This window comes from Sinocyclocheilus anshuiensis, unplaced genomic scaffold (assembly GCF_001515605.1).
Source record: "Sinocyclocheilus anshuiensis isolate Anshui unplaced genomic scaffold, SAMN03320099.WGS_v1.1 scaffold334, whole genome shotgun sequence".
NCBI classification, from domain to species: domain Eukaryota; kingdom Metazoa; phylum Chordata; class Actinopteri; order Cypriniformes; family Cyprinidae; genus Sinocyclocheilus; species Sinocyclocheilus anshuiensis.
In genome coordinates, this window is record NW_015546055.1 from 78,433 (window position 1) to 105,693 (window position 27,261).

At 38.2% G+C, this 27,261-nt stretch overlaps 1 protein-coding gene and 1 long non-coding RNA gene across 2 annotated transcripts in view; one reads left to right on the plus strand and one right to left on the minus strand.

Annotated features, from left to right (window-relative positions):
* Positions 1-8,828, plus strand: part of LOC107699249 (uncharacterized) — a 16,909-nt gene extending 8,081 nt beyond the window's left edge. The window contains exon 3 of the long non-coding RNA XR_001635440.1: positions 8,817-8,828. This is a non-coding gene — a long non-coding RNA (uncharacterized LOC107699249). The remainder of the gene's footprint in view (positions 1-8,816) is intronic.
* A 5,108-nt stretch (positions 8,829-13,936) lies between these two features.
* LOC107699243 (autism susceptibility gene 2 protein-like) overlaps positions 13,937-27,261 on the minus strand; it is a 262,039-nt gene continuing 248,714 nt past the window's right edge. The window contains exons 5-6 of the mRNA XM_016500439.1: positions 16,481-16,510; positions 13,937-14,026 (exon numbers count right to left, since the gene is read on the minus strand). Of these exons, the coding sequence (XP_016355925.1) occupies positions 13,937-14,026; positions 16,481-16,510 (120 nt within the window). The remainder of the gene's footprint in view (positions 14,027-16,480; positions 16,511-27,261) is intronic.

The following is a 27,261-nucleotide window of genomic DNA, read 5'->3' on the forward strand; positions in this document are numbered from 1 at the left end:
CACACACACACACACACACACACACACGCATGCACACGACCACACATGACTTCACCACAGCAGCAGTTGTTAGAGAATAACTAATAACTATTCGTGCAAGCAGACAGAAGTCAACTGGTGTTTGGTTACCAATTACTGCACAGTGTCCTTCGCTGTTTACTGCTAAATAATACAGCTGATTGATAACACTGCATCACCCAGTTCCCTCAATGCCTCGGTGACTGATGTCCGCTATAAATTACACGTTCACTTGTGGCCTCCAATCAAATGTGTATGAAAGCACTAGCTGACCTGAAATGAGGATACATATCTGAGAATGAGACAGACTGAGAGATAACTCCATGAATAATGTATATCATGTCACTAGCCAAGAATATATAACAACTCACACTATTAACATATCTACACGCACGTCACGAGTTATACTTCGATATCTTAAGAATCAATGTGATGAAAGCACACATTACATAAGACTGTTGACCTCAAGCTACAAAAATCACCATCATAAAGCATCACCATATAGCTACAATTAAACAAAAACTCTCTATCTGCATTTGCCAGCCAAACACACATTTCTGGGGAAAAAGTGGATATGACTGAATTTGATTAACCCCATTCTGAACATGAAATTCCAACTAAATTCTATACAATGAATCTTAACTAAATGTTGAAATATATGTTTGTTTTGGAACAATGAGTAAAAATTATTTAATTTGTTGCATATGGGAAAAACTGGTTCAGGTCATTTTTAGCTCAGCTTCAATGAATGGCTAATATAAAAGAGCTCTTTTCAGGAGTGCCTGAAGAAACCTGATGTCTCTGCCCTGATTATTTTTTAACTGTAATTTATTCTATAGCAGATTCAATAGAAAAATTATGAATAATTGTGGTGATATCATGTTCCAGACCCCTGCTGCAATTCTTTGAAATGGTGTGCGTGAAAAAATGTTAGTGCTGGTGAGATAGATAAGTGTTTAAAAAGTGTTAATTGTGTGAATTAGCTTGGGGTTTGGGACAGTTGTTGCCCTGGAGCTCAGTGATTAGTATCAGTGTTTGCTTCCTGTCTCCCGCTAACTCTCTTCTCCCATGCTGTACCCAAACGTACTTATCCACCTACAAATGCCTTAAGCTGCTACTTTGACGCAGCAATGCGACATTCACTCACACACACACACACAGACACACACACACACACACACACACACACACACACACACACACACACACACTCGCGCACACACGCGGAGACGTGAACAGAAACTTGTTGTCAGAGCTGCGGCTGCCCCGCGAATTTATCAATAAAATAGTTTCGCATTTCTTAGTAGCGAGGTTCTTGAAGCAGTTCAACTTAAAGATTCGCTATTAGTAGACGCTGCTGCTGAATACTGCTGAGAGATGCACAGACGCAAGTATTCACATGCACTTAATCTCTCTCTCCCTCTCTCTCTCTCTCTAATAACTGCGTTAGACTGCATTAATAACTGCGTTAGCCTGCATATCAATGGCTCAAGCCTCTGTTATTAGCTCTAAAATGACGTTTTGGAATTTGCAACGGAAGGTTTGGGATGATGTGCGTAAAAAATTAGCTAGTTCAACACACATGAGATTTCAGGACAGAAGCATGTCAAATGTCTTGAAACAAATCATCTGAACAACTGATGTGCGATTGTGACTCCAGGCCGTTAAAATTATTAGAGAAATAATGCACTCCTGAAGTGGATATGTGGCCGCGCCTATTAATGGAACGGTCTTTCTCAGTTCTCAAACAAATTAGGAACTAGGATTTTTATTGACTGAACACAAGAGCTTATTGCGATAGAAAACACTGTAACAGTTTCCACTGATTAAGAAATATTTTTGTTTGCTTGGGTGGTAATATTAGGCCTATTATATTAATAGGGAAGGGGGGCCCCAAAAATTAGTTTTGCCTACGTCACGAAAAGAGGTAAATCCGGCCCTGCACACACACACACACACACACACACACACACAAGCATACTCACAGACACTTACACAAACAGGGGCTATGCTAAGGCTGGCTGTTTTATTGAACTCTTTAAAAACCAGACCACACATTGCTCTCCCCTCTCACAAACTCCACATGCTTGCACCCCACAGCCGAGTGTTTCCACATAATCTCATTGATCCTATTTTCTTACACAGTTTGGGCTCCTTTAACGTGTGGGAAACCAGCAGCGAGCTCCGGTGGTTTATTTCATATATCTAATTATGTCTAATTGACTGAATTTTCTCGTATTAGTCTCTCTCTCGCGTCTATTGTGGTCTCACACTTGTTTCATGTAGCCTCATGCCTGTTTTTAGCGGCTCTTCAGCTTGTTTTAACAGACAGTTCAACAAAATTCCAGATTTCTGAGGAGCAATGTCAAAGGAACTATTAATGCCAACCATGCAACAATATTAGATCTACAACAATATTAAGCAGCACAACTGTTTTCAACATTGATAATAATGAGAAATGTTTCTTGAGTAGCAAATCAGCATAATATAATGTTTTCTGAAGGATCATGTGACACTGAAGACTGGAGTAATGATGCTGAAAATTCAGCTTTGGCATCTCAGGAATAAATTACATGTTAAAATATATTAAAATAGAAAACAGTATTCACAATATTACTGTTATTATTGTATTTTTTAAATAACAAAAAATGCAGTATTGTTGAACTTTTTTCAAAGACATTCAAAAAAATAGTGTATAGCTAGTGTATGCCAGGATATAATCCATAACAGATCATCACTGAAAGCTGCACGGACACACACACACACACACACACACACACACACACACAAATTACATCTATACCTTCCTTCTAGTCCATTCCTTCCTGCATGTCACACACACCCACATGCAAACACACATCATCTCCCTCTCCCCCAATTACAAATGAGTCCATTAGTGCGTGTGCAGTACGCGCCCTGTGCTGCCGTCCCATAATGGCAGCTGAGATTTCCATCATGATCATAACGGTTCCCTCGGCTGCCATCAGCACAGATGGAAGGTCTCTCTTTAGAAATGAGCTATCTACCCACCAAAGGGCACATTGCAGGCTTTGTTATTTAGCCCGCTGTGCACGTAATAGTGCGAGTGTGTGCATAATAACGTGTGTGCAGCTGCACGTGCCAAGTCTGCATCGTGTTTGATAAGCACTGAAAGGTAAAGATGGAAGGTCCTCTCTTTAGAAATGAGCATCTACCCACCAAAGGGCACATTGCAGGCTTTGTTATTTAGCCCGCTGTGCACGTAATAGTGCGAGTGTGTGCATAATAACGTGTGTGCAGCTGCACGTGCCAAGTCTGCATCGTGTTTGATAAGCACTGAAAGGTAAATCGGTGATAAAATCGCTCTATACTCATGCAAATGATGGTAAGACATCCATATTTTACAGTCACCTCTTATAATGCTGTTACAGTGAATGGATGCCATTAATTTACATAGTCAATTGTGTTTTATATTTTCTTGCTTTATTTGATTCCAAACCAAACTAGAGTGCTGGATTCATTACTGTCTTTGATTCATTTAAAAACATATTGAATGAGAAAGGGAAACTGCGCAGAATCTGCAACGCACTGCACATTTATCAGCTTTTTAGCATACAACTGCATTTAAAGAATTTAAAAAAATTAAAACCACAAAAAATTAGCCACAGATTCACTCACAGCAGCATTAATGTGAACAGTCTTATTAGAAGATGATGTGAGAAATGAGAGTATTCTACTGCTATTTGTCTTGATATGGAAACACAGGATTCTGGGTACTAATTACCTTGTTACAGATAAACACATGCACACACAGCTCTGCTTTCTTCTGTCACAGTAAACGCCTTTATCTTCAAGCGTTTGTTGTCATATGTCTCAGTAGGGGTCTCGTTTGTGCAGAGAGGATATTTTCTCATGATTTACGTTTGCGAGCCGAGAATATAAAGATGTGCAGAGAACAACTTCTTCAGCTTACAGACCTTTACAAACTGCCTGAGGCTTTTAAAAGCAGAGGAAGGACAGACTGAAAGGAAGAAAAAGGCATCTTGAAGGACCACAGCACTGAATAATTAAAAGAGATGGGACTGATATGATTGAGTGCTTATGGGAGGAACATTTTCAACCAACATCCACCCACCTCGCCCCACCTTACAACCAGCCGAAACATTACATAAACGTCTTAAAACATTACTTTTGTTTTTAATCTCAAATCTGTTTGACTGACTGAACAGATAAGCCACTGGATATTGTTAGTTTTAGGAGTTTTTTTTTATTTTTTTCAAACAGATTATGCAAAAAACACTCCCCCAAAAATGAAAATTCATAATTCATTCACCCTTATGTTGATCTAAACCGGTATGACTTTCTTTTTTGCCTTTCTTTTTTTGTCAGTACAATGAAAGTCAATGGGGTCCAAAACAACACTGGACCCTATTGACTTTCATTCCATGGATTTGTTTTTGTTTTGTTTTTCACAGAAAAAGAAATTCATACAGGTTTGGAATGACATAAGTGTGAGCAAATGATGACAACTGTATTACCTTGGGTCCCAATTGATTTTAATGTCTGATTAGCTCTGGAATCTTAAACTACCTCATATCAGTCCTATTTTTTAGACATTATATTTACATTAGCCTTTAAATTAAGTGTCTGTACACTAATGTGACATTGGGTTTAAATAACCTAGAGTGAATCATTAGTTTCTAACTAAAAAAACAACAACAACAAACTAACCAACCTCTGAGGTACATTAATCTTCATTTCTCTCCAGACGGCCACTTAGTGTCGGTGATCTGTCCTGAGTCGGAGCTGCCTACACACTCACTTAGAGAGACTGGACACAATCAATGGCTCTTCTGCTCTCTGAGCCTGAGGGACCATTGCTGAGGTGTTTAAATAGGCCCCGATAACAGCAGAAAGACAGTGGAGAGAATACCACAACCATTGCATCATGCTGCTGTCAAGACATCCATACAGAAATGAGCTTCAGTCACAATGCAGGACATCAACAGGGCAGCCTCATTATTCCCAGTCAATACTGGCTGTCAAAAAAAGGCGTAGGGTGTGGATGAATACACACACACACACACACACACACGGATGTAAGGCAAAGTCCTTATGGGCATTATATTTACATATTTGCAGCTTGACACACTGGACCCTTAAGCCTAGACAATGGGGCTGTTTTAATAAGAGCCGAAATGTCTCCCATGAGGCTTCGGTTGCACATTCAGCTGGGGGATTCCATTTAATTTCCCTCAGGCCGGCGATGTCTTGTACACATAATTGGAGCCTCACGCACAACAGGCCGAGCTCTTTTGTCGATCATCCTCTTGGGGTTAATCAGGACACAGACGGACACGATATTCCTGACCTCACCTGTTTTTGCAAAGCTGAACACCCTCCAATTATTCTGCTGTAACAAGCGTGTTGGTGAACACTTGGGACGGGAGGCTAAGGATGTGTCTACACATGAGTCTGCGTGTCCGGTGTGCTCAGCGTATATGCCGGCACACTTGTCACTAGGGTCATTTTGTTGAAATCCATAGATGCAGAAAATGCTCTGGGGAAACATTACAGCGAGCACAACACTGAAATAATTAACTGCAAGTCTCTACTGACAAACAGGTTTTATTATGCTATATAATTTTTATTTAAGTTTTTAGTGTTTTTTTTGAGCACATACTGTGTAACATACAGTATATTCTGGGAGACATTAACTAACTCAAAGCCTAATAAAAAAACAAACAAACAAACAAAAAAAACAATAAAAATAAAAAAGACATAAATAGAAGAAAGTAAAATATAAAAAAACTATAACAAAAATATAACAAAATTAAATAAAGCTATTATTTAAAAAATGTAAACATGAAAATAAAGGCATATAAAATGAAATGATTAAGTGCAAGTTTTTACTGACAAACAGGTGTTATGTTATCTATTGGCTGCTTTCATTTTTTAGTGACTGAGCACATACCATGTAACACAGTATATTCTAGGAGACCTTAACTAACTCAAAGCTTAATAAAAAATATGAAGTAAAAATGATTAATAAAATATAATAGAAAAAATAAAATAGTGAAAATAAAAATATAAATAAATAGAAAAACAAAATAATAAAAATACTAAAATACACATAAACAGAAAAAATAGATGAAAAATAATATAATAAAAGAATATATGAAAATATGGACTTATAACAAAATGAATAAAAAAATAAAAATAAAACCATTATTTAAAAAATAAAATAAAAACATGAAAATTAAGGCATATAAAAATAAAGTGTATATGCTAAGTAAAAATCAATCTACAGAGAGGTTGTTTTATGGGCTCAATGCAATGAATGTTTCAGTAAAGAAAGAACAGAAAAAAAAATCCATAAACTTTTCTTTTCTGAAGCCAATAACTGCTGTTCAAAATCAAGTTTATGGACATTTGCATCACAAAACCAAAATGCCACTGGACAAGAACAATGTGATTGCATATGTTTGTATATTAGTCACTGTGCAGTGGCTAATGGTCTGTGTGTAGGTGTGAGGACCTTGACAGACATCCATCATGCATACGGCCTCAGTTTAACCTTGGACTGTCTGGGAACAGCACTCAGCCTGCAGAGGATGCTAAGGCAGAGACAGAGCGAAGGGTGAAGAACAAAGAGACGGACGTGAAATAACATGTTCTACTATTCCATGTTTGAGGAAAAAGTCTGTAAGGAGATGTGGATCTGAACCCAAGGTCTGACCGCATACATTATTTAAACTAGATAACAGTCAACCTGCTATCATTTATATTCATGAGCGCAGATAGCTAGACACAGGTGAGATCTGTCACACACCTACCAGTCTCACATGGAATGGAATATTCTAGAGCATTTTACAAGGTACACAAAGTCACACGTAGAGCTTTCACTAAACTATGTGAGTAGCTCGGTTGGAAATGACATGTAAAAAAAATATATAATATGATATAATATAATATAATTATTATATTATATTATATATCCTGATAATTAATTTGCCAGTGTTTACTTGTGAATACTTTGCCACTTTATCATAATTCACAAGGGAATCAATTCAATTCGATTTCAAGGACTTGGCAACCTTGTCTGATTCACACAGGTGCATTATTACCTTTTATTGGCTTGCACAAATGAATGCTGATGTCGAGGGCTCTCGGGAATGTCTGTTAATGGAAAGTGTAAAATATCTCATGCCTTGGGTTGGAAGTCAACATTGAAACTTCAAATCAAAAAGTCACTGAACTATTTTTCCAGGTTAACCTTTCTTTTGTCTGTGATTTTATTGCACACAGCCTCTCCATGCTATTCTGTAAATAACAGTGTTGCTTAGAGGAAAAAAAGCAATTCATACCTTTCAATGAGTGGATTGCTACACAACTAATCAAGAATGATCTTGACCCTTTTTCCATCTCCAAGTGCCTGACTAGATGTATAAAAGTCAGTTTATGAGACAAGAATAAAGGAAGCACCACACCACATGTGATGTAGTGGCAGGGCTACTGTCCATCCTGATCCATAAGATGTCAGACAGGAGCGTGCAGGGCCAAAAAAAAAAAAAAAAGAGTATTACGTTCGTAGGGCCCCTGCTGCGAGGTTGTGTCCCTAATGGCAAGAGCACACAGCATCAGTCTCAGCCCTGGATACAAACCCCAACCAGTCAACCTCCCACCACATTGAGCTCTTGTCGGGGACTAAAGAGCCATCAGGGGCTCTCATGCGTGTGTGTGTGTGTGTAAGGAATATGGAGGCATCAGCAAGGCTCATCATGGCCTAAGGGAAAAGGAAGATGCTGAATCCACACTAACAAGTTGATCGTTGTCCACATGTTAGAGGCGAGCGTTAGCTCCTAGACATACACCGTGACAGAATGAGGCTCTGCCTGCTGGGGGAGATGGAGGAAAAAGAGTGTGTAAATGTGTGTGTGAGTGTGATTGTCTTGCAAGTAAGGGTTGGTGGGGGTCATTACTGACTGCCTTGAGGCACTCTGATGCTTCTCTGCTTATGCTCAGCACAAACAATAGCTGCAAGTCACCATATCCACTAGAAAACATGCGCGCGCACACACACACACTCACGCAAACATACAAACAAAATGTTGAGTTTTCCATCAAGAATAATGATTGGTGATATAATGCTAATTGCTATGTAGCATATACCAAATATTTTAGCGGAATGATATAGAATTTTTCAGAGACGGTAATATTAATACTATAAAGACATGATGAACAAAAACTATACATTTATAATATTTTACACGCTAAAAAAAAAAAGAATTCTAGTCTAGAAAGTTAATAGCAGTGTTATCTTAGTAGCACTGAGATCCTGTTACAGCTTTTATTAATATATTTTATTAATATAATATGTATAATTTCATTAATATATTTTCCTTTTCAATTTTAGTTAGTAGCAGCAAAATTTTTATGTTTGCGATTTTTATTAGTTGTTGTTCTTTTAGTAATTTGTCTATATAGTTTTTATTTCAGTTTTAGTACATCAAGTTAAATTAAATTAAAATTCTTAAATAAAATAACTTTCATATTTTAAGATTAAGTTTATATTGTGTTTATATTGCTTATAATAAGTGTATAGTAAATGTTTATTTTATTTCAAGTAACAATTTTTTTTTATGGTTTTAGTTTTAGTTAAATATAATATATATAGAAAACATTTATGATAATAATCGATGATAATAATAATAATTAACAAACAAAAAAAATGAAATAAATAAAATAAAAATAAAAAGCCTTAATATTTTCTGCATCTATTACTGGCCTAATCAGGCTTATTATAATCAGTCTATCAGTGAAATGTTTGAATGAATGAATGAATGAATACATAAATAAATACATACATACATACATCTTTGTGTGTATTTTTAATTTTTCACACAACATTTTAAATATATATATATATATTTGCTGCAATAAATTCCATTAGTACATCACTAGCCTTCAGTCCCCATATGATGCTGTTCTCAAACACAAAAAGGGTCTATTTTATTGGTGTCAATCAAACAGCAGTGCTCCGCCAGCACAATAAGTGGGCTACACTCTTTCTCCCATAATGCACTTCTGCAGCAGACAGGAATGAGTGGGACGGCCAGGGGTGAGGGGTGGTGTGTAACTGCTGACCTGCCCATCCATCAAGCAGCATGCATCACCCTGCTCTGTCTCCCTCTAAATCCTTCTGCTGTCTGGCAAGTCAGAGGGCCTGTAAGGTGGTCACATAATTTTGGCGATAGGCCCCTATAATGAGCACTGCCTGCCCACCCGCCCCCAAGATCCCGGTGATTAGCCTTTAACACACACACAGGATCTGTCTCCCACAGCTCTGGTAATTACAACGCTGACCTTGCCTGGAAATAACAAGGATCAAAATAGCTGGCGACCATAAGAAAGAAATTAAAGAAATAAACACGTCATTAGAAATAACATAAAATCCGGGACTGTGGCCAAGAGGCTTTGACAGAGACGTGTCAGCGCTGCAGCGGGGTGCCGGGCTTTGTGAGGGACGCCGAGTCTCCCGAGCATCAATCACCTTGCCAGCCCGGAGCCCCCCAGTCGGCTCAGGGGAAACGCCGCTGACCTGGCTCGGGAGCAAAGAGAGGGAGGGAAAGACGGAGCAAAGGAAGAAAAGCCAGTAAAAATTTAATGCACTCCGCAGAGCGGTCATGTCATACTTGGTTATGGAAAATAATCCCAGATGCTTGCAGTGGCTGAAATGGAGCTGTTTCGTGCATGCCTCCTAATTCTGTCTGACAGCCGTGATGTACAACTACCATTACCGGAAAATATCACTTCAACTAACCCATGATCCGGCTCCACTCAGGGTCACATTATCCACGAGGAACAAATTACACCACTCCCCCCCCACCGCCGCTTCCTCCCTCCCCGCGCCTCCAACCCCAAAGTAAATACAAATTTCCTACACGGGCCGGTACAAATGCGGGGCGATATGTTAGCTATGACAACGCTCGGCGGAGTGACAGAGATGATGAAGTACATGACAAATCATGGGCTGACAGACCACTCTACAGCAATCAGCCTCTGTCCCGGCCTCACGAGCGCCCACTCAAGCCTGTAAACACCCCTCTGCTCCCTCCCCATCCCGTCCTCTCTTCTTTTTTCAGATGCAGGGAGGGCAAAACACATAATCTTTTACCGCTGACAACTCGCTCACGGAGTTTTATTACCCGCCCCGTTTCACAGTGCGGAAGTGTGGCGAGGAGATAAAAAAAAAGAAAAATTTATATGCCAGTGCTCTGGCTGAGTGATGGAGAAACTAATTCGCCTCAGGGTAAACATCGTCAGAAGACGAAAAGAGAAGAGGCAGATGAGGGAAAAAAAACAAAGAATAGGAAGCCGGGGCGTTTACGTATATATATATATTTACGTATATATATATATTGTATATATATATATATATATATATATGATCATGGTTTTGCGTCAAGGACTTACACGTTTTCTTAAAAGTGCAGGTCTCAAATGAGAGGCGAGCGAGTGAAATTACAGCACTTCGCTGACGCAGAGCCGCTAATAAATCTGCAACTGCTTTCAAATGGCGTCCTCTGCCCTTGGCCACACACAGATGGGGGGAAGATATGTAGGTAGGAATGAAGGGTCCGCGAAAAGAGCGAGGGGGCGAGGGGTGTTAAAAGAGTTCAGCGATAAAGGTCCTCTTATTTTCCCTTTTAAGGCCTCAAGAGGACGTTAATTTCAAGCCAAAGGTGGGATGCTTTAAAGGTACTTAAGATTAATCTGTCCATGCTTGTGCAATTTGTCATCTCTATCTACCTCTTAAAGGTAATGGGCTGATAATTGATTAGTACACTGTGACGAAAGGGGCGGGGCCGAGAGCCGTGGGAACCGAGCGAGGCCAGTGGAGTAAATGCTAATGCGTGACACCTGCGCCACTCACCGGTCACGAGTCCCACGGAGGAGCTCCGGAAGGATAAAAGGAGGAGTGACGACAGAGGACCAGGCCTGGATTTTATTTTGTGTTTTGTGTGCGCCAGTCGTCCGCGAGGGGCTGCCGCATTACTTTCATTTTGTGCTTGTTTATTTTATTAAAGTGTTTAAATGTTCGCTGGTTCCCGCCTCCTTCTTCCCGTGACTACGAACTTTGTTACATACACATAAAACCTTTTTGCAGCACGCTGTGTGTTCTCAATCGTTTCAGTTGTGTATTTAATGGGTTTTCGCATTAAACATGACGCTTCAAGACAGTAATGCTTATGTTGTGATTTTAAAATGGTTTAAAAGCATTATCTGTAGTGCACCATCTTTAATAATAAATGTTTATAATCACATAATACACCATATATGTGACCCTGGACCACAAAACCAGTCATAAGGGTCAATTTTTCGAAATTGAGATTTATACATCTGACAGAGATGATGAAGTACATGACAAATCATGGGCTGACAGACCACTCTACAGCAATCAGCCTCTGTCCCGGCCTCACGAGCGCCCACTCAAGCCTGTAAACACCCCTCTGCTCCCTCCCCATCCCGTCCTCTCTTCTTTTTTCAGATGCAGGGAGGGCAAAACACATAATCTTTTACCGCTGACAACTCGCTCACGGAGTTTTATTACCCGCCCCGTTTCACAGTGCGGAAGTGTGGCGAGGAGATAAAAAAAAAGAAAAATTTATATGCCAGTGCTCTGGCTGAGTGATGGAGAAACTAATTCGCCTCAGGGTAAACATCGTCAGAAGACGAAAAGAGAAGAGGCAGATGAGGGAAAAAAAACAAAGAATAGGAAGCCGGGGCGTTTACGTATATATATATATTTACGTATATATATATATTGTATATATATATATATATATATATATGATCATGGTTTTGCGTCAAGGACTTACACGTTTTCTTAAAAGTGCAGGTCTCAAATGAGAGGCGAGCGAGTGAAATTACAGCACTTCGCTGACGCAGAGCCGCTAATAAATCTGCAACTGCTTTCAAATGGCGTCCTCTGCCCTTGGCCACACACAGATGGGGGGAAGATATGTAGGTAGGAATGAAGGGTCCGCGAAAAGAGCGAGGGGGCGAGGGGTGTTAAAAGAGTTCAGCGATAAAGGTCCTCTTATTTTCCCTTTTAAGGCCTCAAGAGGACGTTAATTTCAAGCCAAAGGTGGGATGCTTTAAAGGTACTTAAGATTAATCTGTCCATGCTTGTGCAATTTGTCATCTCTATCTACCTCTTAAAGGTAATGGGCTGATAATTGATTAGTACACTGTGACGAAAGGGGCGGGGCCGAGAGCCGTGGGAACCGAGCGAGGCCAGTGGAGTAAATGCTAATGCGTGACACCTGCGCCACTCACCGGTCACGAGTCCCACGGAGGAGCTCCGGAAGGATAAAAGGAGGAGTGACGACAGAGGACCAGGCCTGGATTTTATTTTGTGTTTTGTGTGCGCCAGTCGTCCGCGAGGGGCTGCCGCATTACTTTCATTTTGTGCTTGTTTATTTTATTAAAGTGTTTAAATGTTCGCTGGTTCCCGCCTCCTTCTTCCCGTGACTACGAACTTTGTTACATACACATAAAACCTTTTTGCAGCACGCTGTGTGTTCTCAATCGTTTCAGTTGTGTATTTAATGGGTTTTCGCATTAAACATGACGCTTCAAGACAGTAATGCTTATGTTGTGATTTTAAAATGGTTTAAAAGCATTATCTGTAGTGCACCATCTTTAATAATAAATGTTTATAATCACATAATACACCATATATGTGACCCTGGACCACAAAACCAGTCATAAGGGTCAATTTTTCGAAATTGAGATTTATACATCATCTGAAAGCTGAATAAATAAGCTTTCCATTGATGTATGGTTTGTTAGGATAGGACAATATTTGGCCGAGATCAAATATATATATCATATCATGTGTGAATTAAAAAATAAAGAAAAAGAAAACATAATTATAAATATTATTTCTAGTAAATATCTATCCATCCACCCATAGAGCCATGAATAAAAATGTAAAGAAAACATTTAATCAAAATTATAAATATTATTTCTAGTAAATATCTATCCACCCATCCACGAGTAAAAAAATAAAGAAAACATTTAATGAAAATTATAAATACTATTTCTAGTACAAATTCATCTATATGTGTGAATAAAAATGTACAGAAAATATTTCATGGAAATGTAATTATATTTCTAGTAAATATCGATGTAAACACAAACACACACATATACTTCTCCTTATTGTTTACATGAAAATCAAGCTTTACATTATCAGATTAGTAAAATGAGACAGGGAGACAGAGACATGATGCTGGTCATACTTAAACCTGAACCTGCAATGGCTTATTTATCAAGAGCACATATGTAGCCCACTGCACCATGGAGGGATTCTGAGGGTAGAGAGGCACTAAGCCTGAGCACATGTGCTGATTTATTGCTGGCTAAAGTCGGCACAGATTCACTTGAGCCTCAACGGTCTTTAAACACTCTCAGATGGCGCAGACTTGTTAGTGTTAACTGCGCCATGAAAAGGGGACGTTATTGGATCAGGGCAGCTGCAGAACATCAAACAGCCCGTCAGGCGGTGGAATCTCTCACGCTCTCTCTCTGCCAGCCACAGCAGACATAATAATCCCCCTTGAGCGGCTGGTAATGAGAAGACAGGGTCCTACCTGCTCTCTCTAATAACAGACACTTCTTCTGCACACAAATCAGGGCAGGGGGCGGAGGCCTGGGGTTTGGTGGGTGAGCAGGTTGTGGGGAGAGCTGAGAACAAGATCCCTGGCACACCGATGAAAGGAGAGAGAGAGAGAGAGAACGAAAGTAACAGGGGCATCCAGGGACCGAAGCGGAGCCAAAAGCCTGGAAGGTGGAGGCCAGCCACAGTTGCCAGGGCCAGCCAAACGCTTTCAGAGCATTCTGGACCCTGTTCGGCCTGCATGCTGCCAATTCATCCAGCAGCAGGAGAGGGAGAGTGAGAGGAGAGTGAGCCAGAGAGGGCAGACAGCAGGACTAGGGCCACGTTCCAGTTGGAATAGGCCTGCCCACATGATGAACAGTGTACAGACTGTATCATTTAATAAATCCCGCTCTGCTCCAGCTAACACAAACGAGATGTCAAAAGGCCATTAAACACTCACACACACACACACTTCTTCCCATTAACATTAAACATTCCCTTTTGACAAAGAAAAACAGCTATTTGGTAGCTTCATTAGCATTTACTTTAACATAATTATTTTATAATAAAATTATTAAAACATCATTCCAACAATTATACTAATTAATCAAACCTGAATTTAATGCATCATTATTACAGAGTAAACTAAAGTGAATGAAAGGAATAATTGCGGACATAATTTTTTACAGTAAACCTCCATTCCAAAATATTGTATAACTAATATATATTATTTAAATTATATATTGATTAATTGAATATATATCATAATATTAAAGTAATTAAAATTATAAATTAAATATCTGATTACAATAAATTTAATTAATAAACTGTTATACTAAGTAATAATAAAAATAATAACATAAATAAAATAATATTAATATTATTCTTATTATAAATATTATTATATCTCTTAATAGACTGTAAGAGTTAAGCCTCCAGTTGAACTAGTGATGGAATGTTGACTGTAGCTGTCACAGGAAATACAATTATGACATCACTTCCTGTGGGGCATTTTGATAACCGGGTTAAGAAATATGAACATGTACTGTCATTTAAGGGAAAAATGGGGGGAAGCCTCATTCTTATCATTCTTACAGTCAGAAAGTGACTTCTCCAGAGTGTCTTTTTTCATTTCCTGATTTGGGCCGGAGGAGAATAAAAAGAGACAGTTTGTCTGTGGATGAATAGAATTGACCCATTAATGTGACAAGTTGTTCTCCACTACGGCTGCTGAATATATACTGTACTGTAACTGCTATTGCAGGGGAAAGAGCTACTGAATTCATTCCCAGAGAGAAAAGGCATGTGAAAATATCACGGATCTGTCACTTATTGCTAACGCAGCTCAACATGCTCACGGTTTTGTAAACACATTTTAAGAGCTATTGACAGAAAGAGATCCCTCTGAAGTGTTTGCGAATGTGTGTGCGTTTGAAAGAGAGAACTCTTGTTTCTTTGTTTACCTACTAAACCCTTCCATTGTTTTGACACATAATTAATCAAACGCAGAGAGAATGACATGATATTGTGAAAATCATTAGAGGAATAATGAGAAGCAGAAACGCAGCGAGCAAAACAGCGATTAATGTCTTACGCCGCACATCTCTGCCATGCCACAACAAAAGGGCTTTGACTGACATGGCTAATTCGACTCGTCGTCATCAAACCACCACTGGTTTAAAACAACAAATGAGGAACAATCAAAAAGAGTGAACAAAACAACATCTTCGTGTAATCATGCTGATGTTCAGCAGACAGTAAATAAGTGGTGCGATGTGTCTTGTCAAGCTTTTTGTAGCTTGCCTAGTTTGCATCAAACTTACCCTAGAGCCTAGTGTTAAATTAAATCCAATAGCCTCATTTTGTTATAATTATACTATAAATATGACTGATATAATAATTCAGTTCCACCTAATGTAAATCATCATACCGTATGTCCTGTGGGTTGTACTTTAAATAAATCTGAAGGAATTGTTTCACATTAATATGTGTAAAATGTAACTTGTGAAACTTGTAATGGTTCTTTTCAAATTTCGCACACCATTTAGTCATTCATAATTAATGCAGAGTTAATTAAGGCCTTCTCACAGTCATTAAAAAGATGGTAATTCTAATTAAATAGAAACACACTTTTAAGTAGAGTCTAATAATGGATTCTCATTGATTCAAGTTTGATTAAAAAAGAATAAAGATCATTTTAGAAGTGCTATATGATGTAACATGGTATTAATAACACTAATACTACTGCTGCTACTACTAACTAGCTTTGCATTTACTGAAGGAAATAACTGATCTTGGAATTTGTGAAAAGCACTTAAATAAAAATAAATATTTATTTATTTTTTAAATCTGTCAGTGGGAGATTTAAATTAATGAATAAATAAATAAATAAATAAATAAATACATAATAATTATAATATAATAATAATATAATATTAATATTATTAATTTCCATCAGAAGCTACCAGAGGCAATAGAACAATTGATTTATGCAAGCTAGCATTGATACGATGCAGGCAATGTGAGAGCAGACAGTGATCTGCCACCTGAAAACAGCAACGACTACCAGAAACAAACTACACAGCGAGTCAGTGACCTCCAGTGATATAATCGCTGTTGAAACAGGGTTTTGTAGTTGTCTCTGCATATTATGTTGGGATAAGAGAAAGTATTATGACAAAAAATGACACATTTCAACATTAAGAATTCCTAAATGTAAAGTAAAAAAAAAAAAAAAAAATACAGAGATTTCAATACATTGCTGGTCTTGTATTGCTGCTCTATAATAATAAAAATAATAAGGCACAGTCTTACCTTGTCTTCTTGGCCACTCTCGCTGTCACACTGTAAGACAAAGAAAAAGGAGACATTAGAACAGTGCAGAATCTGCTAGACCTGATGGAGCTGAAACTTTTTTCTTTTTTTTTTCTTTTAAATATACAGCTATTATGATGTGGAAATATGATTTCAGCAGTCTCACACTGCACAGCTCATCAGCAGAGTAATAAAAGTCTAAGCAGGAAAAGGCTGTTCTTATGTCACTCAGTGGCCAGGCCTCATTACATCTGCTATTACCACCAGCAGGGTTTTTTTCTCCCCTGACACCAACTAGAGTACGAGTCCAACTATCTTCACATCTCATAGGCCACAGACGCACTGCAGCTAAATACAGCTTTCACGCCGCTGCTTAATCTTCTTCTGTACAGAGAGTTTGATTGTTTACATAAATAATAATCGTATTTTGCTCCTGAAATCAATCCTGAAATCCAGTAAATTGATTACTTTGGTCAAAAAACACTAAACATTAATTAAATAACACAAAATTATATGTATGTATATATGTGTGTGTATATATATATATATATATATATATATATATTCTTTTGGGTTCCGTATCAACGCTGTTTCCTGATTCAGTTAGATACCAATTCATAAGCTCCTGATTTGATTCTGATTCATGTGAGTATATTTCCAACTTTTTCTGCTAATGTTGTAAATTATACAGGGCAGTTTCAGATTGATTCAAAACATATTTTGAACTATTCATTAAAAGAACCAGCAAGTGACATCTGTTTTGATATTTCAACTACATTGGTCTTGTTTAGATTCACCAAAAAGAGCTCATACGGTCACATTGTACGATTTTTATTCAATAAAAAGAATCAGTTCATAAATGTTGTTCATTTTTCAAATATGACTACACTGTCAAACTGTATGTTTCTGATTCAATAAAAAGAACCGGTTCATAAGAGTCACTTGTTTTCAGAATCAAGCTACATTGGTCATGTTGTATGTGTTTGATCCATTTAAAATCTGCTCATGAATCAGGCTAAACTGTAAGCTTTGTATGTTTTTGATTCACTAAAAAGAACCAGTTCAAATGAATCATTTGTTATCAGAATTGGGCTACAGTGGTCACACTGTATGTTTCTGATTCACTAAAAAGAACCAGTTCATACGAGTCATTTGTTGTCAGAATTGGGCTACACTGGCCACACTGTATGTTTTTGATTCATTAAAAAGAACCAGTTCATAAGAGTCATTTGTTTTCAGAAGTGGGCTACACTAATCGCACTGTATGTTTTTGATTCACAAAAAAAACACATAATATTACAGACGTTACTCTGAAGGAAAAAAAAAACAAACAAGCAAAAAAAAACAAATGCAAGACAAAACAACAGAGGGCATTGGTGTCTCTATGCAAAATAAGCCAATGAATAACTGGCAAATAAATTAATAAACATATAGCATGAAATTAAAATGCTGAATTTAAGCCTTTCTGACCAATTTTAATTTCAAGGTCCACTTAATTCTCTATCTGCTAATTAGCAGCGAGCACACAGATGACTTGGCTGGGGGAGATGCATTCAGGGTTTGAACTTGGACTCCCTAATGAAGGCCTGCTAGGGGGCGGGGCCTAAGGTCTTCGGGGATAATTAAACCCAGCGGAACTAAACCCTGTGGGAGCCCTGAATGATTGACAGTTCTGGGAGCTGTATTCCTGCAAGGACTGGGTGCTAGGGACAGAAAGTGAGAGGACGGGACAGCGCGAGAGAGAGGGGGGCCTGCTCACCGGGCCCTGTATCCCGTCTGACCTGATACAGGGCCTGGTGAGCAGCATCCGATTTACAGCCCCAATCCAACGGGATTCCAGACATACGGGACTCATGCATTATACATAACCAATAAACACACACATACCAGATGTTAATAACCTACTGCTCTTGTGTGTGCCAGCATGGTAATACTGTTAACATTACAGTAAAAATGCTATGAAACAAAATCAGCATCATATTATTGAAGCTTTCTGAATATATCCCCGTCCTGGGCCATAATGGCCGATTTAACATGCACAACTGCATGAAGCCTTCCTAAAGGCCTGGGGCTCCCCCTCATTTGTCCCAGACAGGGTTCATGAAGAGTTAAAATAATGAGCAAAATGTATTTTTTACAATGTGTTGTGATCCATAAAAACACCGTCGGCATCTCCATTGGCGTGTCAGTGCTCCCCACGCCCAGCCAGCACTTTGATTGCAGAGATATGAGAGGAACGAAATGACTCGCCTTTGCTTGTGAAGAAAATGGAACGCGCTAATAGAACTCATCGCATTACCAAATGCAAAAGTGCCATAGCTCATTACGTCAGGATAAAAGGATATCATTGTAGATGGTGAGCAGAATTGACTTTCTCCGCTGCGACTTGATGATTTAATCAACTGCTTCTCATCCGCGTGCCTGTCGCTAACACAGGTGCCGCTAAACGACACTCTCTCGCAAGCCAGCAAGTCGAGAAAGGGAAGAAATTGCTGTCATTATTCTCTCTCTCCTGCTCCTTCTTTCCAAGAACAGAGGTATGCAATTTTCCGTACTGGTGCTGAGAGAAGAAACTGAGAAAGGAGGGGTGGGTCCAGACGGAAATAACTTTATAGTGGGAAAGTAAAAGTAATGGAAAGGATAAGATGAGATTTGACAGGTAAAGGCAGGCAGCTTGTTTGTCCTTAACAGGAGAGGCTGCACTTTTCACAAATAAACAAAAAAGGTCAGATCTGTTGCATGTTGTGATTCAAAGCATATTAGAATGCCTGAGTCGTGGCATAATGCTTAGTGTGCTCATGAGTAAGATGCAGGTTGCTTTGTGCTCATGAGTAAGATGCAGGTTCGAGTCCAGTGACATTTTTTCTATCCCTGGCTTTCTCTCCATCATTTCCTTTTCTGTTTCATCTATTAAAAGTGGAAAAAGGGTCAAAAATAAAATATGATAACTATACAAAAGTACACATTAAAAGTATATTATATTAATATAATATAGTTTTTAATTTTTAAAATAATATAATAATGTATTTAATAGTAATATAATACATTTATAATTGTATCAGTCAACGATATTTAGCTTATATTATACTACATAAAATACACTATACACACGCATATACAGTATATATATAATGTAATAAAATATTAATTTGATATTATAATTGCTAGTCAACTATATATAGCTTTATTAATAATATAATATAATATGGTTATATTTATTGTTGACTGACGAAGCACATATCAATTTGATTGAAGTTTGAAGAAAACAACAGTAAATGATTAAAAACAGTTAATAAAAATAAAATAAAACATTTAATATTATTATATAGTAATTTTATTTTATTATAAAATTTGCACATTTTAAAATTTAACATGAATTTCATTATTATTAATAATATATTAATAATATTCATAAACATTTAAATATATATAAATTTTTTATATCCCTGGCTTTCTCTCCATCATTTCAACAGTAAAGGATGGCGACAAGAGTAAATATGAAGAGATTGGCATAATGATGGTCAGTCCAACATATTTAATTCCTCTAAAACACTTGGTATTACAGTCATATTGGATGGATTAACTTGGGAACCCATCTCAGCAATTTCTTGCTTTTTTTCTGGTGTGGTGTTAATTTCAAAGCCAAACACTTCGCCAATTGATCTTGGCTGCAGATCAATATAGCATGTTAAGCTTATTAAAACAGCCAATGGCCTCAGTGGAACAGGAGAGCCATCTGCTTTAGTTAGACACACACTCCTCAGATACAGTGAATGAGGAAGAGTAAGGAGCTGATTAGGCCTCCGAATGAGAACAACAGTGTTCATGCAGTCTGTACTGCAGCAGTGCAGCATGGGAGCTAAACACATCCTGAAAAACCACATGAAATCAAAAAATATTTGACATATTTTAGAAAAATTGTGAAGCATGAAAACTATGGAATCATGGTTCATTATGCCCCTTTGCTCATATTAACACTAACTCTTTATTTCCTTTCCAAAATATCAATTGGTTTGAAAGCAAATGGCAAAAAGGGAATGCCTTCAATGTTTTGTGGTTTGTCCACTGGCTATATGAAATGGGAAAAGCCATTTGGTATGTCGCCAACATCTTGTTACAACATGAAATGTCAACACAGCACTTTTCAAACAATTTCATGGGTTCTTGAAAGTCTGGACTGGAATGGAAGTCTCTGATTTGCTGTTTTTTAAACAACACATCCACAACGACAAACTTCCAAACGGAGCATTTAAATGAAAATATCTTCAAGCAAAATACATTTCATTTCTTTATTTGAAGTCTATTCCCATAGGCCTCGTAAGTGCGTCTAACAACAGCAGACAATAAAGAAGGAAAGCAATAGAATTCTGAGCTCGTTTAACTGCATTTTTGCCACTGTCCGAGGCTCTGAGCTTAATCAGACTTCTTAAAAACGAAAACCTCGGAGCCCACATCAAACCTGCAAGACACACTCTAGTGAAGGGCCAACACAATGAAAAATGCGTGGTTTAAATGCAGCACCGCTACGAGCCAAACACAGCAAACACTCCGAAAATATGCTTCAAAAATATGTTCCAAAACAGATCTGTTCTTATTTAGGAGTCGCTGATGTAAAACCGCAGTCAAATGTCAAGTTAGGACGCAAAGTGTTCGACGTTCCATTTCATGGTCTATTTGCCATTGTGTTGTAATTGGCACTGTCAACAAATGCTGAAATGAATTGAGACTGATCTGAGCTAGATTACAGAGGCAGGGGGGGTCCGGAAGGTTGACGATAGGTTGGTACACTCTCTCTTCTCCCTCCATCCCTCCTCCTCCTCTTCCCTATGCTATTTTCACTCTCTGCCTGTCGCTCTCTCTTGCTCTGCCTGTGGGCTATGTTGGGGACAGCTTGAAGAATGGCAACCGTTGCCAGGGTCAGCTCTGACAGTGCCAATTTGATGCGCTGCCACGGAGAGCTGCGTGCCCCACCTCCCTCGTCCCCCCTCATTCTCTCTCTCCGTCTCCTCCTACCTCCCACAGAAAAAGCTGCACATCCTGATGGTTTTCTGATGCAAACGCGGCAAAATGGTTTTTCCCCTCCTGCTGCCTGATTCTCCATCTGCCACTGGGGCCGCGCTGCCACCGGCCGCCTGCCTGTCACAGCGTGCAGTGAAATTAGCCAGGGAGGAGGCGCTCGCTAACGCTAATTACGTTTTAATCATTGGAAATGTGTTGGCAAATCAAGGCTTGGAGCTCCCACTCTCTGCTCTGTGAAAGGAGGAGTTTGTGTGTGTGTGCATGTGTTGAGATGGATAGAAGAGGAAAGATGAACAGAGAGGAAGCAAAAACAGGCCCAGCCAGCACTGAGCTAAGAGTCAGATGCTCTGAGGAGAAAATGGCGGCGTGCCTTGTGCTGTCTGCTGAGACTGAGGCTTTGAGTACTGGGCCACAGAGAGGCAAGAAATTTCACCGGAAGCTTTGTGCTGTGAGATCGAAACCACTGCTTCTCCAACTACAGAGCGAGTTAAGCCACACTGAGCCGGCTATTGAAGATGCACAAGTACCAAGGTGACATTGTAACAGGTACTGATGTGTGGCTCTCAAGATATTGGGCAGATACTGGGATTCTTCATAAACTGAGTTCATAAATGCTGTTTTATCACATTTTTTAGGTAAAACCAATAAGGAGAAAATTTTTCTCTCAAGTATTACTTTTAATGCAAACTTGTATTGTTAATATGTGGTCACAAAACTCATCTGAATGTGAAATTATAAGCTTACAGCAAATATACAGGAATGTTGGGACATAGGAGTTTGACAGAATGCTATTTTTTGCATGTGACATCATTAGTTTTTACTCAGTGTTTCTCAAAGTACTTGTAAAAGTGCATTGTGTACCAATAAGCATCAAGCTTTAATAAAATGCATGATTATTTCCATAGTTAAAATAAATGAAACTGCAAATAAAAAAGTAACAAAATATTTATTAAATATATATATATATATTTTTTAAATATTGAATAAATGTAATTAATTTTAATTAATTACACAATTAACTAATTGTGTCAAAGCTACTTTGACACAATTAGTATTGTATAAAGCGCTATACAAATAAAGGTTAAAAAAAGGCAATCCCATTATGCACTGCAGCGTAAAAAATAAATAAATAAAGTAACAAATTAAAAAAATCCAAGCTAGTGAAATTCTAATTCTATTAAAAATCTATTAAAATCAATTCTGAATTGTTATTTTTGTGACGCAGTTGCTGCCTTTGAAGAGTGCTTCAAATCATCACTTATGAGGTTTCATGACAATTAGGATGCTGTCTTAGAAGACTGCAGTATTGCTTTTCAATATTTTTTAAATAGCACCTGCTTGAAAAACACCCAATCTATGCAAAGAGTGATGAGAAATGCTGGTGCATAAGAAAAAGAGAAGATAAGAAGCTGAATCTCAAGTATCAAGGGCCATTCTTAGACATTCATCAGCCACACACACTTTGTATGATGCTGTGCCAGCAACAGGAAAGGGTTAGCAGGTACAAGATATGTGTGTGCGTGTTATGCCTATATGCATGCATGTAAATGTGTCTGTGTATCTTGAGGGTACGTCTACCTTTAAAATAACTTGTCAGCTAAGCTGCTCGGGCTGACAGATGTGAGATGGCGCCCTGAGGTGGAGCTTGGCACAGACAGATGGTGCCACAGGGCAACGCGCTTAGCTGATCAACCAAGGGTGGCACTGTCACCCAGCCTGCCAGCCACAAGTGAGACTGGGAGGATAGGGTAAACGCAGTGTGTGTGTTTGTGAAAGAAAAAAGAGTGGGAAGATGAAATCATATGTGCAAATCAGTGCCATAATTTAAGTTCCAAAAAAAGAAAAGTGAGTTGGCCATATTACATTGCCACTGAAATCTCTCTGAACAAGGAAAAGTGCTAAATTATAACTTGAAATCTTTTATATAATTATCATCATATATGTTTTAAATGCATTATATATTTTCAAATGTTTGAGGTCAGTAAGATTTTTGTTCTCTTATGCACACCAAGGCATTTATTTGATCAAAAATACAGTAAAAACAGTAATATTGCAAATATATTAGCTACTACAATTTAAAATAGCTGTTTTCTTTCTGAATATATTTTAAAATGCTGAATTTTCAGCTTCATTACTCCAGTCTTCAGTGTCACATGATCCTTCAGAAATCATTCTAATATGCTGATTTGCTGCTCAAGAAATATTTCTTATTATTATCAATGTTGAAAACAGTTTTGGTGCTTAATATTTTTGTAGAAACCATTACTTTTTTTCAGGATTAGAATAGAAAGTTCAGAAGAACAGCATTTATTTGAAATTGAAATTAACATAAAATTTAAATTTAAAAATAACAAATAACACAAAGACAGACACTTTATCGATTTAATGAATCCTTGCTGAATAAAAGTTCTTTCACAAAAAACAAAACAAAAAAAAAAAACACTTTTGACCAGTATTTTCTATATATAAAAATATTTTCATTTCATTCTTTTCAATAATTTCAATTCACAGAAAAGAAAACAGGACTGTCAAGGACAAAAAGCACATTCAATGGGATTTAATCATGAAACATGATTATACATTTCTATGTAAATTGTTCATGAAATCTATTTGGAACATTATTTGTCCTAGGTCATGACTACTTTAAACATCCAAGGTTACTTTTACATTCTTTATATTACATTCTTTACTTATTTTTTGTCCACTATAAAGTTATTGAAAAGGCACATATTTAATGTACTAAATGACACTAACACTAAATGAAATGCTTTTCCATCTCTCACCGCCTCGTTTTCATTCATGTCAAATTAAATATGGTGTCCTCTCTGACTAAGGTTCTTCAGGTATTTCAAGATGCAAGACACTCTTCTCCCCGCGTAATAAACAAACAAACAAGCAAGCAGAGTCAGTGTGTAGATCACTCCCACAGGCATACAGTGCTGAAGAAGGTTAGGCAGCAAACAGTTGCTGGCTTAATCAAAGATTAATAGAAAGACTGTCAAACAATTAAATACATCAGATTGCATTGTTTGTACCATTATGGCTCCTCCTTGGGGAACAGTCCACTTTGTTTGCATTTTAATTACTGCATGCACAGATGACATTTGCTCTGATGCCAGCTGCCATCTTTGTTATGCTTCTCTTCGTACCCTCTGGAAAAAACGCAGCGAAGCAGAAAACGTGTGGATGAATTTATGCAATTATGATATAACTAAATATCCTGAGAGAATAAAGATCTATATAGGGTAACTGGACAATGCAGAAGCACACAGGTCAAAAACCAAGCTATTTCTTTCATCACTGGGTAAGCCCCACCGACAGGCTAATTTCATTCGTGCCTGTATAGAAATCAGATATGACATGGATGTGCAATATTCTTGCTTTCCTTCATATTCTCTTCAGCACACTCTCTAATTTTCAACCAAACTGTAATATCTATTTTTAGCCATTTCTCGGTGTCTACCACACTATCTCTCTCTTATTCTCCAGCAGGAACGATGCGTGGCTCTAATCACTTTGCTCCCCACACCTGACGGCACACTATTAACTCTAGGTCTCTCTGGTGACCCTGCGGGTCGTTGCCCATCACATCAAGTTTTTATTAGGGAATTTTCCTCATCATTAGCTCTGGCCCAGACGCCGACCATTAATATTCATTCTGCTGCACACTTCCATCATCCTCTGTCCCTGTTTTATCACCATCCATCTGAAATGCTGCTGCACACTCACCACCTATCATTAACAGAGCTTCATTCATCCGTTCATAGTTGTTTGGGAAGACACACACACATACCTGTAATCTATGCTGTAAAAAAAAAAAGATTTTTCAAAGTTATAAATAAAACAAAGATTATCGAAGTATGTTTAACAATAAAAAATTATTTAATTTTTTTTCTAATTCAAAATTTCATGTTTAATTCAACGTGTGACTTCCAATTTCTTTTGTAATTTTCTTTTTCAGTTATAGTACTATATTTTTCCCAGAAGTCCCTACATGGCATTTTGTGTTCAAATTTTGTTTTTCAATATGTCATTATATAGATAGATTTAGATAGATAGATAGATAGATAGATAGACAGACAGACAGACAGACAGACAGACAGATAGATAGATAGATAGATAGATAGACAGACAGACAGACAGACAGACAGACAGATAGATAGATAGATAGATAGATAGACAGACAGACAGACAGACAGACAGACAGATAGATAGATAGATAGATAGATAGACAGATACAGTGGGTACGGAAAGTATTCAGACCCCCTTCAATTTTTCACTCTTTGTTATATTGCAGCCATTTGCTAAAATCATTTAAGTTAATTTTTTTTCCTCATTAATGTACACACAGCACCCCATATTGACAGAAAAACACAGAATCGTTGACATTTTTGCAGATTTATTAAAAAAGAAAAACTGAAATATCACATGGTCCTAAGTATTCAGACCCTTTGCTCAGTATTTAGTAGAAGCACCCTTTTGATCTAATACAGCCATGAGTCTTTTTGGGAAAGATGCAACAAGTTTTTCACACCTGGATTTGGGGATCCTCTGCCATTCCTCCTCGCAGATCCTCTCCAGTTCTGTCAGGTTGGATGGTAAACGTTGGTGGACAGCCATTTTTAGGTCTCTCCAGAGATGCTCAATTGGGTTTAAGTCAGGGCTCTGGCTGGGCCATTCAAGAACAGTCATTGTTATGAAGCCACTCCTTCGTTATTTTAGCTCTGTGCTTAGGGTCATTGTCCTGTTGGAAGGTGAACCTTCCACCCAGTCTGAGGTTCTGAATGCTCTAGACTGGGTTTTCATTAAGGCTATCTCTGTATTTTGCTGCACTGAGCGTTTCTTCTACTCTAACGAGTCCCTCAGTCCCTGCTGCTGAAAAATAGCCCCACAGCATGAGGCTGCTACCAGCACACTTTACTTTTGGGATGGTACTCTGCAGGTGATGAGCGGAGCTGGTTTCCTTCAAATATGAAGCTTGGAATTGAGGTTCATCGGACCAGAGAATCTTGTTTCTCAGAGTCTGAGGGTCCTTTAGGTGCTTTTTTGGAAATTCCAAGTGTGTTTTCATGCGTCTTAACTGAAGAGAGGATTGAGTCTGGCCACTCCGACATAAAGACTGGATTGGTGGAGTGTTGCAGCGATGTTTGTCCTTCTCTAGGTTTCTCCTATCTCCACATATAATCATGGAGATCAACTAGTGTGACCATCAGGTTCTTGGTCACCACTATAACCAAAGACCTTCTCCATCAATTGCTCAGTTTGGCCAGGAGGCCAGCTCTAGGAAGAGTCCTGGTCGTCCCAAACGTCTTCCATTTAAGGATTATGGAGGCCACTGTGCTCTTAGGAACCTTAAGTGCAGCAGAAATTTTTTTGTAACCTTGGCCAGATCTGTGCCTTGCCACAATTCTGTCTCTGAGCTCTTCAGGCAGTTCCTTTGACCTCATGATTCTCATTTGCTCTGACATGCACTGTGAGCTGTAAGGTCTTATATAGACAGGTGTGTGGCTTTCCTAATCAAGTCCAATCAGTATAATCAAACACAGCTGGACTCAAATGAAGGTGTAGAACCATCTCAAGGATGATCAGAAGAAATGGACAGCACCTGAGTTAAATATATGAGTGTCACAGCAAAGGGTCTGAATACTTAGGACCATGTGATATTTCAGTTTTTCTTTTTTAATAAATCTGCAAAAATGTCAACAATTCGGTGTTTTTCTGTCAATATGGGGTGCTGTGTGTACATTAATGAGGAAAAAAAA